Consider the following 13525-nt stretch of genomic DNA (forward strand, 5'->3'; position numbering starts at 1 on the left):
TCTGCTACTTTAACTGCACATTTGCAAGTTGGTTCGGGAGACTGGGGTCTTTCAGCTTTCCCCACTTACACCGATTCCCTCTCCTGAGCCTTGCACCCAAATGAACTAGTCTGGAAATCCCAATGCAGGATTCTGAGATTGGAGAAGATTAGACTATAATATTTGAATACGAGAGAATCTGATGGATCAAGAAAAAGGGAATACACAATGTCTGATGTGCATCAATTACGGACAAGGAAAACTCTGAGGGGAAAAAAGCAAGGGAGATTAAAGCTTGGAGTGCTTCAGTTATGCATCAGTACCCAAGAATTCTAGAGCTATAAAACAAAAAACAGATGTTCCAGAATGAGCGAGAAAATTGGGTTTAAAGTCTGGAGAATCAACAACATGAAGAGTCCCAAACGCCAATAAAAATCGATACCTTGAAGATAATCACACACAATACATTTATAAATAAAATAGACATCAATGAGAGGAAAGACAGTGAGAGACTGAGAGTGATGCAGAGAAGTGCAGAGTTGGTTGGGGTGATATAGAGCTAATCACTAAATGTTCCTAAAGCAATGTCTTTGCTGTTGACTACTGGAGGTAGCTTAAGTACCTCAGCAAGAAGGGTCCTGACCTGCTCGAATCAACAGCTTAGAACTTTGAGATAAGCAAGTTCTTGACAAGCCTGTGTATAGGTATACAGACCCATTATTGGAAATCTGCTGAAGGAATTTTTTTAAGACTATTAATCTATATTGCGAATGCTAGCCATATTCAATTCATTTACAGCATAGCCAGGTAAATAAAGAGGAATATTGTAAAAATAATCAGTGTACAGAGGTCTTAAATACATTACAGCAAATCTGGAAAATTCCACTGTATTTATTTTTAGTTCCACTCAAACCTCAAACATACATGAAGAAAGTCATGTGAGGTCAAACATAAAGTAAAGACCTGCACATTAAATACTTACAGTCTGCATTTTTCAGTGACTGTTTCTTTTTAGAAGGTTTGGAGATGACTTTGATCCGTTTACTGAGGAACACACCGATGTCATCACTATTGCCATAGAACATTTTTACTGATAACATGAAGTGCTTTCTTTTGTCTGAGTCAGAGATGTATAATGTTTTGGCTGTGCAATAGTTCTGTAGATTAGAATAAACTACTGTTTCTTTTTCAGATAAACTTTTAGTTCAAGATAGCAGAAACACTTACCATACTAAATAATCAGAAAATATATGACATGGGCAGAATTCATCTTTAAAAATGCCTACCCAAATGTTTTTCTTTACCAATTCCCTGAAATCACAAAATCCTGCTCCAATTATTTAAAACGTACATCATGAAGAGCATTGTAAAATAGACATTTACAGCCTCAGTGAAGGAACTACATTGCAAATACAAGGTAACTGAAATAGTGCTTGCAACACCTAAAAACAACATAAACCTATGCACGGTCAGTTTTATTCTAGCTATCTTAGTTCATTGATGGCACCAGAAAACATCCCATAGTAATTTGTATTATTGTAAAACATATCTCTACATTTAGCAAAATACTACATCAATTCTTTTAAAAGTATTTTTATTCCCTCCTTTTAAATATTTGTTATACCTGCTTAGAAACTTGATAATTTCATTCTCCTTACCAGTTGACAAACCTTCCCCACCCTAATGTCTTATGGGCCACAATAACTAGTTAGTGATCAGAAAATAAACACAACATGAAAGCATTTGCTGAAAGACAGTAGTGGTTAGAACGTCCCATGCTGTAATTTACAGGAGTAATTATTATATGGGCTCTACCTTTCCTTCCAAATTCAGCTGTTGCATTTCTTGGTCGCTGTTTCCTATTCCAATGAAAGCACATGGTTGTGACTCTTGTTCAGAGCAACCATCCCGTTCCATTTGTTCTTTTTTTTTCTTCCATCCACTGCCCATAAGGTACACACATGGAGGGGGGCAAAAAAACCTGAAGATGAACAATTTACAGATTACATACAGCTTTTATAAAAATCTTTGCATACAAGCGACAAAACTGAGTCTTGTCCCGGCAAATACAAAACCTTCCTAGCCAAATTAGCATTTGATACTTGAACAAAAGCCCTCCATCGCAGCATAAAGAGGGAGACAGATTAAAGATATGGCATCTTGCAACTGTACAGAGCAAAATCAGGAGTTTTATACTCTTGGAAGGGAGATATTCAGAGCTTTTAAATAGAGCCCTGGTAAATACTGGGTCTTAAAATGACACTGAGTGGGTATTTGTAGGTTACACACACACACACACACACACACACACACACACACACACATTGCAACCCCTCAATGACAGTTGGGCTGAGAGTTTCACTTTAGCCAGGATGCTAACTCTGTTTTGCATAAAAAGTATATTGCATCTTCCTCCAAATTTACAGCATATAATCTGTGACTAAACTGAACTGTGAAGGTTTTCCTCAAGTGAATCTATTAATTAGTTTATGAATTAAAATTAAACAAGTTTGGTTCCCTTATGCAATTTATTCTGGGAGTGTGTAGCTTCCTGGGAATGGCGAATCGTGGCCACCAGGAGCTGAGGGGGCCGTATCTGCAGACGGTGAAAGTCAGCAAAATCTCTCGCAGACCGCACTCAGATTACCCTGATGGGCTGCATTTTGGCTGCAGGTTGCCCACTACTACTCTAAGGACCGTAAAGTTGGTGTAGAGATATTAAGAGCTTTCATTGACAGATAAAATAATAAAAACATAAGACTTTCAGAAAAACCACTCTAAAATATTCATTTAGTATTTATTGTTATATTTACATTCTTTCATCAATCTAAGACGAGACTTGTTTTCTGACAGTGTGGATAAAACTCTGATTTTCTTTAAAAATATTTTTAAATCAGATTTTTTAAAATCTAAATTAAATACTTCTTTCTTTTTTAAAATAAACCTGTGTAAAATTAAATTTGAAATTATGACAAAACTATGGTAAGGACAAAACTTACTATATTCTATTAAAATAATTTAAATAAATAAAAATAATATGCTGCCCTAGTGAGCCCTCAAATTGTAATGACTTGAAAGAGTACTGCTTTCTAAATTATCTACAGAAAAAGGGGGAAAGCATCTTTAACTTTTGAGGTCAATTCAAGCTTTGAAAATATGTTACAATGTCATATACTGTATTATGTATCTATATTATTTTCAGTCTTTACAACTGAGCAAATGCTGGTGTTTACATATTTCCAAATGCAAGTACTTTCAGTTTATGTTGTACAGAAAAGTTTTTGCCAAAGGACACTAGGAGGCGATAAAGACCACCAGAAAACAAGTTGTAACCCATTTTAAGAACAAACTGGCTGCAACAATTCAACTTTCTTTTAAACGAAAACTTACAATAAGGGCATCAAAAATACTAAATTATATTGTAAAACAAAACCATATACAGATTCTTGGCTTACTAAGTTTTAAAAAACTGATTTCAAACTGCCAAATCAAACAGAGAGAGAGAGACAAGGTGGGTGAAATAATATCTTTTACTGGATCAACTTTTGTTGGTGAGAGAGAGAAGCTTTTGAGCTTTACAGAGCTATTCTCAGGTGTGAACTCTGTGAAGCTCAAAAGCGTGTTGCTTCCACAAAAAGAAGTTGGTCCAATAAACGGCAATACCTATTACCTGACCCACCTTGTCTCTCTCATTTCGTGGGACCAACAAGGCTACAACATTTCAAACAAGTAAAAAAGAAACAGTCATAATTATTAGACCTGCTTGATTGGTTCGCTTATTGGTCTAGCCTTAAGGGTTAATCTCTCTTACTCTACCTCCAGATGGAGGCAAGTATTGGTTTTTCAATTTCTAACTTTATACAGACAATCCCAGGATCTCCTGTAAAGAAGAATTCAATTATATTGTGTAAAATTCAGTATAATTTCAGAGTTATGAACACCTTGGGAATAGAGGTTGTTCGTAACTCTGAACAAAACGTTATGGTTGTTTTTTCAAAAGTTTACAACTGAACTTTGACTTAAATACAGCTTTGAAACTTTACTATGTAGAAGAAAAATGCTGCTTTCCCTCTATTTTTTTTTAGTAGTTTACGTTTAACACAGCACTGTACTGTATTTGGGGTTGTTGGCTTTTTAGGTCTCTGCTGCTGCCTGATTGCATACTTCCAGTTCCAATGAGGTGTGTGGTTGACTGGTCCATTTGTAACTCTGGTGTTCATAACTTTGAGGTTTTATTGTATGTACAGTAAAGTGTGCATGTACAGCACTGATGCATTTATTTCTCATTTAACATGGGATAAAAGAAGCCCCAGTCTTTGATTAGTTTAAAATAACTTGGAGAAAAAGCATTTGGAAGAAATGGGTTAAGATAATAAATGAGAATATCTACGTTTTGGTCATGGGCTGATTTTCAACTACATATGAAGAGAGGAAAGAGGAAAAAAAAACTCCAACTATTTTTAGTTTGAAACAATTTCCAGAGTTCAGAATTAGAAACAGAGTGGGACTAGGTGCTATGGAACAAAGAAAACTGCTTTCCCTTTCATCTTCAATTTATAGGGCCTTCTAACTTCTAGTCCTCTACATTAACCACAAGACCATAAGCTTCTACTTGAGTGGGAGGTGGAAGTTCCCAAAGAAGTAATCTGACCCAACAAAAAAAAAGAAAATGTTTAAAAACCTATTGCCTCTGATTCTCCAAACCTTTGCCAGAACCCTGACTACAAGAGGTACTAGTACAAAGGCATACAGGAGTCCCCTTTTCCATTGGATAGATAAGGTATTCCCTTGTTAATTTTTTTCTGCCATGCCATGAGCAGAAGATTGGTAGCTTCTTTTTCAAGTAAGGGATGGAGAAATTTACCTCCATTGTTCCTCTGTGAAGTAGGTAGGCCACTACTTGTTCCAGAGACCACTTGTGAAGATCTGTCATGGATCAACTCTTTCTGTTATGTTCTTCTTCCCTGCTAAATATATGGCGATCAGAAGTGTCTTCTGGGAAAAAGCTCATTCCCACATCTGCCAAGCTTTGTGAATAAGATGCAAAATTTGGTCCCTTCCTGCTTCTTGATGTAAAGCACAGTCACCCTATTGTATGTCTGAACCAGGGCCACTTTTTGGCATATCAGGTCTCTGAAGGTACTTCATGTATTCAGAACCACTCATCTGTTGTACATAAAATGTTCTGTTGTTGCTCCTATAGAAAGACTAAATTCCTTGAGTGGGGTGAGGGTATTTTCTTTGTATGTTCCTCATGTCATGTTGGACGAATCTGTGGTTACAACAATTTGAATGGCGGAGTTTGAACTAAATCCCTAATTGAAGCTCATCTTTGGACTGGCACTTAGCCAGAAAAGCCCAGAGGCTGTCCATCATTCAGAAGAGATGCGACTCCCCCTATAGTGCTTGCTTCCACTGTGATCTTAAGGTCCACTGAGTTGTTCTCATGAGAAGAAAAGCCAAGGTACTCCTAATTCAGTTGAGGCCACCAAAACTCAAATGTATTCATAGTATGGCCCATGTGATCATCCATCTGATCTGACAATTCCTCTCCATCAGATTGGTCATGTGCTGAATCCTGTTCTGCAGCAGGAAGACCAAGCAGATACATGCCTAGCATAGCTCACATGTACTCCAAATGTCTGCTGGGGAAAAGTAGACACTTTGAATCCTACTGACTCCAAAACCCTCGTGATGACATGGAAAAGTGAACAGACTGCTCTTTTGACTCCCTCCATAGTGGTGTTCTTGACCAGCCAATTCCCCAAGTAAGGGTACATGTGCACTCCCAGCCCCTCTAGGTATGGCACCACTAAGGCCATGAATTTGGGAAAACATGGTGCTTCAGTGGTGAAACTACCCTAACTAGGCTTACCAGGGAAAAATGGATTTATGCCAACGCTACCGAGTCCTGGCACTCAGCACTCTTGTTCAACTGTGGCTTCTGCTTCAAGGATTTACCTTTTGAAACACTCTGGCCTAGCCCTGTGCTGGTCTCAAAGTAGTCTTCAAAGTAGTCTGCGGGGTTGGAGAAATACACCACCGTTCGAGGTGACATTTGCATGACAATATTTCCCCCTGTACCTGGTGGTCGACTTGGAGACAGTCAAGGCAGAAGATATGTTTGTCAATTACCCACATTGTTCTGAGCATGAAACCACTCAGCAGTCTTCTTTCCTTCTTAGGGGCTGAAGAAACTGACAACATCCACTGAAGAATACAATGCAACAAGAAAAAAAAAACATGAAAAATAATTAGGTGCCAGAGTGCTAAAAATAGGCATCGGAGCCACGTGGCAAGCCTTGAACAAGGCAAAGCACTCAATGACAAAACAATCTTAGCAATAACAACCAGGACCTAACTGGAAGGTAGGCACACAGTAAAGCATACTCAACAATGCATTGCAGAGAAAAACTGAACAAAGACTGCGAGGTGCAGCTTCTGCAAGGAGTTCTTTCACTAACAGCTGTCAAGAAATTGCTAACTAGAATATTCCAAGTGTACTAAACAAACTCAGACAGTAGTATGTGACCACTGATAAGGGGGCTGGCTCAAAGTCCCATTAGTGACTGCCTTCTGAGACCGTAAAAATTTCAATAGCTTGGGGAACTGTCTCATGCCAGGAAGCTGAGAACCAGGAGTGAAATGGTGGATGGCATCTTTACAGAAACATAACTAGCACAAGTCTAATCTAGAATCAAAGTCCCCAGAAGGAACACAGACAACTATGCTGAATGCAACATCTGAAAATGTAAACAATAACTAATGTACACATGTCATTGCCATATGGTTCACCTGCAAATTTCTTCTGTTAAATTTCTATCACCCTTGCCATTCCAAAGGCTATTATTACTAAAGAGAAATATGCTCTCATCTTAGAAGAGTGAAGGACCTGTCTATTATTATTTCTATTACATTAACATGTAGGAATCCTAATCAAAAATCAGTGTGCTAGGCACTGTATAGACAAGTAAAGAAGTTGCCAGGATCTTGGGGACTAAGTCTGGAAGTACCTCTTTCTAAGGCTTTTAAACAAAATCACACTACACAACATTTGCACATCATATGGTACCTTTCCACCAAGAATGTCATACTATTGATTAAGCCTCATCAAAACACCTGCAAGGTAGTTATTACCCTCATTTACAGATGGATAAACTGCACACAGAAAAGGTTAAAAGGTTTTTCCAAGACCTCATAGCAAACCAAATGCAGCGCTGGAACAGAAATGAGGAGTTTCTATAGCCTTGTGATTACACTATCTCTATGACTGGAAACTGGAATTACAAAAGGAGCCCCAACTTCTGAAAATTTACAAGCCTGTCTAGTAAAGATAGATTATTCTCTACACATCTAAAGTGAGCCAAGATACCTCCTTATCACATTAAAGTCCATGACCAAAAAACATGGAGAGATCCTTCCATGAAGCTTAAAATATAATGTAACCGTAGGCACAATCAGTAATGGTTCAATTAACAACCTCTCTCTTTGGAAATGCAAGAAAAAAATGGATAAAACTAATGTTCCATGAATATGGTTAATCATTAGAATAAAATAGCCTTAAAACCTTTGCTAATTTTGCTTAGCCCAGCAATAAGAAAGGAAATAAGGCATGTCTCGCTATGAGTAAAGTAAAGTGATTTTGAAAATCAAGGACCTAAATCTGCACTCATTTGCACAAAGTATCTGGAGGCCGAAGTGAATCCAAAGATTTAATTACAACTGGCACTTCTGAGCCTTCTGTTGATACCGGCAATTTAGTTAATAATGAGACATTTGTGATGCCAGAAGTTTGGGAGCCTAGTGTAATACTCTAAGGTATCTTCTTAACTGTTTTAAACACCGGTTTGAGAAGGAGAATAAAAATTAGAATGTTTAATATTTAAACAAAATGTATAGTTCTAAATATTCCAATTTTTCTTTTAATAACTAAATCAGTATTAAATCAGTTTGGCAATGATGCTATAATCTTATACTGAACTCCCAGCCACTGTCACCCTTGAGCTCTCTCTTCCTGAAACTCTGAAGGTCTAAAAAGAAATCTTTTTACTCATTTGGTAAGTCTATCACTAGGAAGAGAATTCAAAATAACTGGTGTGAAGAAAAACTCCAGCTATACTAAATAGTGGATGGACCTACCTCCACAATATCTACAGAGTGGAGGAGGAACATGCTATGCAAAAATATTTTATGTATCTATTTTAATCAATATCTGATTACAGTTCAGTTTCTGAGCCACTAATGGTGGCCATGACACCCCTGAAAAGTGATGTAAAATTTTTGGTACCAGATCACGAGGACCCAATATCAAACACCACAAAACAGTTCCCCCTCAGAAGAGCTTTGATGTTTTAACATTTGGCATTTTGTATTTATATAATATTAATGTCGTTCTGATTGCATCTTATGATTATTAGTTGGCATGAGGACAGCAATCCTCAGGAGTTGGGAAAGCATACTTGTATGCATTCCATAGTGGTTTTACTAACATTAACAATATATACTTATGAAAATCAGCAATCCACATCAAGAATGCCTGAAGCTCTACTCTGTATTTTATCCAAGGAATTGTTTAGGGAAATATTACCTGTCAAAGGCACATGGGAATATTTAGAAATTGCTAGGAACAAAGATCCACCTTGAAAGTATCACCTTATATTTGTTAAGAGTCATTTTGGGGAGGGAAGGGAATGGGGACTTTACACATTTTCCTAACACAAATGGTGAGTTTTAAAACTTCAAATAAAATGAGCCCTCCCTCCACTTCCTTTACTACAATCCAAACAGTAAAAGAGTAAGTCTATCCCTAAAAGGGTTGGATGGTGGATGATTCCTGCTCCTGAAGTACTTTGGGCCCAAGAGAAGGAACAGATTTCTGTCTGACAGAGGAAAGCTCTTTAGAAATGCATTTTCCTATCGATGGAAGCGTACAAAGCTTTTTCAGGGGTTAAATGAATTCAGTACGCTGTACTCCTTAACCATGCTATTTTTGAATAGGATGCAATCTGGGAAGTTAACCATGTATTCCTGCTGTTCTGTCATCATGAATCTTGACGGCTGTAAAATCCTCCTTTTGTGAAGCAGCAGGTACTGCTTACTGCTACTCTGCCTTGAATTGTAACTCCCTTGCTATGTGCCCAAAAATGCTGCAGTCGGCAACAGAGGGCTGCCTAGTTGCATCACATACACACGGTGCACTTGTTCACTTGTGTCCTTTTTTCCCCCCTCATTGAGTTTCCTATTTGATTCTCAATAAGAAATGCAAGGCTCTAAAGAGATCTAAAAAATCCTTAACAATTAAATGGAACTGCTGAACCTGGAAACTGCCTAGAAGAGAAGCTTAGTGAAGACTGCAAGCTGTGAAGGTCTTATCAGGAGAGTGGAAATGCACTGATGTACCATTAACTAGGCACAGAAGTATGAAGAACAGCCAACAGTGGCCTTTTCATGAACAGAGGCCCAACGGTAGGAAATTAACCCATTTGTACTAGTGGCATTACATCTCAGAACTCTGCAAGCAATTTTCTGATGGATTCTGATTTTCAATTGTTTTTGTACATTGAGATGTTTAATATCTCAAACCTCAGAAAATTTTACAAGCAATATGATACAACAGGATGTGGACCAAGGTGGAGAAAGAAAGATTAAGCAAAGGTAACAGTACATGCAGCACGTGTGGCTGTTTTGTGGCTATTGCATATAGATAACATCTGTATCTGAAACCTCATCTGCTCTAGTCCAATATTTTTAGCTCAGCAATTTAACTTTTGAAATTTGTTATGTACATCTTACAGTAACAGTCATTGTGCTTTATAAGATAATCAGAAATCTAGACATAAGGGAGCTTTTTCTGATTGATGCTCCAAGTCAGAATTTAAGTGCACCAGCAGAACCGTACCTAAGAGCCTGCACACAACTTATTCATAAAACACATTCACTAACAAGCCTTCCCAAAATGCTTCTTCTGCAGCCTCTTGCCTTAAAAACTACCTGAAGTGTACTACAATTGCCTGGAAATGCAGTGATCAGATATGTTGACAGCTGCAGTATAAAAATCTACACAAATAGACTCAGATAGACAGCGTCTTACTACTTATATATTGACCTATATTTGGCAAGAAGTTGTTATAACAAGACATACTTTATACTAATTTTAATGATACATCTCGATGTGTCTTATTGCAATTACAGGCCTGATTCAGGACAGCACGTGCTTAAATGCTGTCCTGAATTGGGGCCACGTATATCTTTATTTAAAATTACCGAAAGAAAAAAAGCTAACCTTCCCACCACTTCTTCCAAACAAAATACTTTAAACAGACACTTTACCATGGAAAAATAGTTTATACTAAGAGGAAAGTCTTACTAAGACTCTCCCATTTTTCTAGAGCTAAGTTTAACTATAATCTGAATATGATGATCCCCTTAAAAGTGAACAAAAAAAGAGGGTGTGTGTCACTTTTTATTTTGGTAAAGGTTCTCATTCTATTGTTTTTTTTTTAATTAAACACTGAGATATTGTCTACCTCAGAATGCTCCACAAGTAACTGGAGTATTAGTTAACTCAGCTGGCATGAACAGACACAGAAGCACCTGCAACAGATACATCGTTACTGGGGTGAGGAAGAGAGATGAGGCCCAGGCTAAGGATATCCCTCTCCTCACAGAAATCAAACTGTGCAGGGAAGAACCTCTGCAAAGGACATGAGGATCTATAGAACCTCACTGCTCTCCCAACCATGTGAACTAGATAAGAGAAAGAAATCCCAGGGTGAAGCGAACCTGGGGACTGAGACTGCCAGCAGAAACAGACACAAACATCTAGTACTAAAAGCAGCAGTTTTCCAACATTCACTATACAAACACCTGTCTAGTTTTTGGCAATACACTTGATATATTTCATCAATACATTTATTTAGAATCAAATTAAGGTGTTTTTAATTTAAGGCAATTTTGTTAGGTACTATGCTAAAATTAATGACACGCTAGATAATTAGTTTTTTTGACTCGATGGGGGAGAGAGAGAGAGAGACTGACAGACTCTTCCTTACCTTTTTTCATTTCCATAGGACTTCTGTGCAACTTTTGCATGAAGGATTAGTACTGTTTGATCACCCCGCTCCTTTAGATAATTCCGCATAGCTTCCCTAAAAATTAAATTTAAAGTAAAAATAAGTTTTGAAAGGTTTTTTTTAGTTTTGTAGTTATAATAATTCAAATAGAACTTTAAGAAAAAATGCAGCTGAGGTGGAAAGACGACAAAATAGGGGGATATGCAGCACACTAACAATATAGAGTTGGGTTTAAACCAGATGTTTTAAAAGATAATTTTGGGGGCAAAAAAAACAGTATTCAATTTCACCTCACAACTGTAAGTTATACTGCAATACTTTTCTGTGAGTTTTCATCATCTACTATCATCATAAAGTTTTCCACTACAGGGAAACCTTGGGGTGCTGTAGAAGGCAGTGTTTATTTCAATACGTTCATTCACACCAACAGGGATGTTTTGAGGTCTTGTTATTATTTACAATAACTTGCTACCCATATTTGTTCAAAAACATTGAGTTAATCCAAGATCCCCTTCCTTAGGTTTATCTGATGTGCACTGATGTGCTTACATGACATACATGGTCCATGTTGGTTTTCTAACATTCATCCATACAATGACAACAGAAGCCAGACAGAAGCTGTTTGGCTTAAAAACAAAGACAACCATCTCTTGAGTTGAATAGGTAGACGATGACATTTTACTGGTCTTCTGCATATTACACCAACCCTCCATTATGCGCTATAACCAATTCAAGGTCCCCTGGTCCTTACCTTCAAAGCCCTTAACTAGGTAAGTGCAAATACTGTCAGTTTCAGTAGGTAGCTTCAGAAGTAGAGATAAAACTCCATGGAAGGGGTTTCAGGACATTTTTGGTGAAGGGCATCCACCTAAAGGCAGCCACCCAGGAGATCAAACTCAACCAATGTTTGGATAGTTCTTTAATGGCACCAAGATATTTGTTGACTGAGAACTTTACTCAACCAAAGAAACAATATTCTTAGTCGACAAGATCTTTTTCCACTAGAAAGACCCCTCAGATAAAGAGAGCCTATGGAATACAAACTCACCCAGGACAGTGGGGGACAGAACGTAATCCAACTGGGATGACCGTAATCCAACTGGGATGACATTTCATCTTAAATTCTTGTACTTGGCACATAGATACCATGGTAACTGGTGCACCAGAAATATGTATATAAGTGGATGATACATCAATACAGAAATATGGGCCAAATTACAATTTTAAATGTGGATTACCTTGATCTCACTAAATTTGGCTAATAACTAGTAACATCAATACTATGCTGCATACAGCCATAAAGTATAGACAATAAAAAACTGTTTCTCTCAAGTATATTTACATATACTATCTGAGACTATTTACATAGGTATTCAGATGTTCAGTACTTTGTAACTACAAAACCAAAGATTAATATCTTCTCAATGAATTATATTTACATATTTCAGTACTGACACAAAATTCTCTATTTTAGCTTCATTTAACTTAGTCATAAACATATGCTCAAGTTGCAGAATGCATTATGCAATATCCATGAATATCTACAGTACTCATGTTAAACAATTTCTCAAAGAGACTGAAACAAAAATAGTAAAGAATGCCCATGTGCTGTCAATTCTAGTGTATATTAAGCATTGTGTTGGGAGCAAATTATCTCTACCCCTTTCTTCTGCTCTAAAGGCTGTATTTATAAAATCACTGTTGCCACATAGACCTAACCCCCTAAGAATGGAAAGACTATCCTCCTTTCTCTACCGCTTATCAAGACAATGTTCAATAAGAACAAGAATACCTAGCTCTTACATAGCTATTTTCATCAGTAGATCTCAAAGCACTTTAAGGAGGTAAGCACCATTACTCATCATTACAAAATATATCATTTTATATATGACTGCAAAAGCAAACAGCACAATAGAACAGAAGTTGCTTAGAGATCTTTTTATTCCTTCAAGGAACTTAAGCAATGAAGAGAAAAAGAATGTTTCAGAATTGCTGAAGAACATGTATCCGAAAAAAAAGTTATTTTCCAACTGGAGATGGCAAGCAGGTGCAACATAGTCTATTATTCATATAGGACTTTTGATATATAGAAAAGAATTTAGTTAAAAGAGCATTTGAATTTTAACAATGGTATATTCTTCAGACTATCTAAATGTATCATATTCTTACTTACATTTTCTATTATGTATTAAGTATAGGATTGCTAATTCAAAGGGAAAAGAGATACAAGAAAGGACTCCAATTCACCAGTTTCCACCTTCTTTGCCTTCTTGTACTCAGAAGAAATCTATCTCCTGGGATACGTTTACCAGATCCTAAAAGATGTTCTCTACTCAATTCTTTAAGCATAGATTCTCAATGAAGAGGTCAAGACCACGAGAGGCATTGGGAGGTCTTAGCAGAGGATAGGAGAGGGCACTTCTTTGTTTAGATTTTATGGGATGGAAGTTCCTCAACATTTTACTACATTTTCA

General features: G+C 37.2%; 1 protein-coding gene across 8 annotated transcripts in view; it reads right to left on the reverse strand.

Moving 5' to 3' along the window:
* RBPJ (recombination signal binding protein for immunoglobulin kappa J region) overlaps positions 1-13525 on the reverse strand; it is a 90156-nt gene that overhangs the window by 18999 nt on the left and 57632 nt on the right. For 5 of the 8 annotated variants that reach the window (XM_038399482.2, XM_043514048.1, XM_043514050.1 and 2 more), the window contains 3 exons: positions 11031-11126; positions 1795-1960; positions 962-1136 (listed from right to left, as the gene is read on the reverse strand). In XM_038399482.2, coding sequence (XP_038255410.1) covers positions 962-1136; positions 1795-1960; positions 11031-11126 — 437 coding nt within the window. Of the gene's footprint in view, positions 1-961; positions 1137-1794; positions 1961-4843; positions 5593-5940; positions 6190-10505; positions 10573-11030; positions 11127-13525 lie in introns of those variants that run through there. The other 3 variants (XM_043514053.1, XM_043514054.1, XM_043514052.1) reach the window with 3 other exon arrangements.

The sequence above is a fragment of the Dermochelys coriacea genome, chromosome 4 (assembly GCF_009764565.3).
Source record: "Dermochelys coriacea isolate rDerCor1 chromosome 4, rDerCor1.pri.v4, whole genome shotgun sequence".
NCBI lineage: Eukaryota > Metazoa > Chordata > Testudines > Dermochelyidae > Dermochelys > Dermochelys coriacea.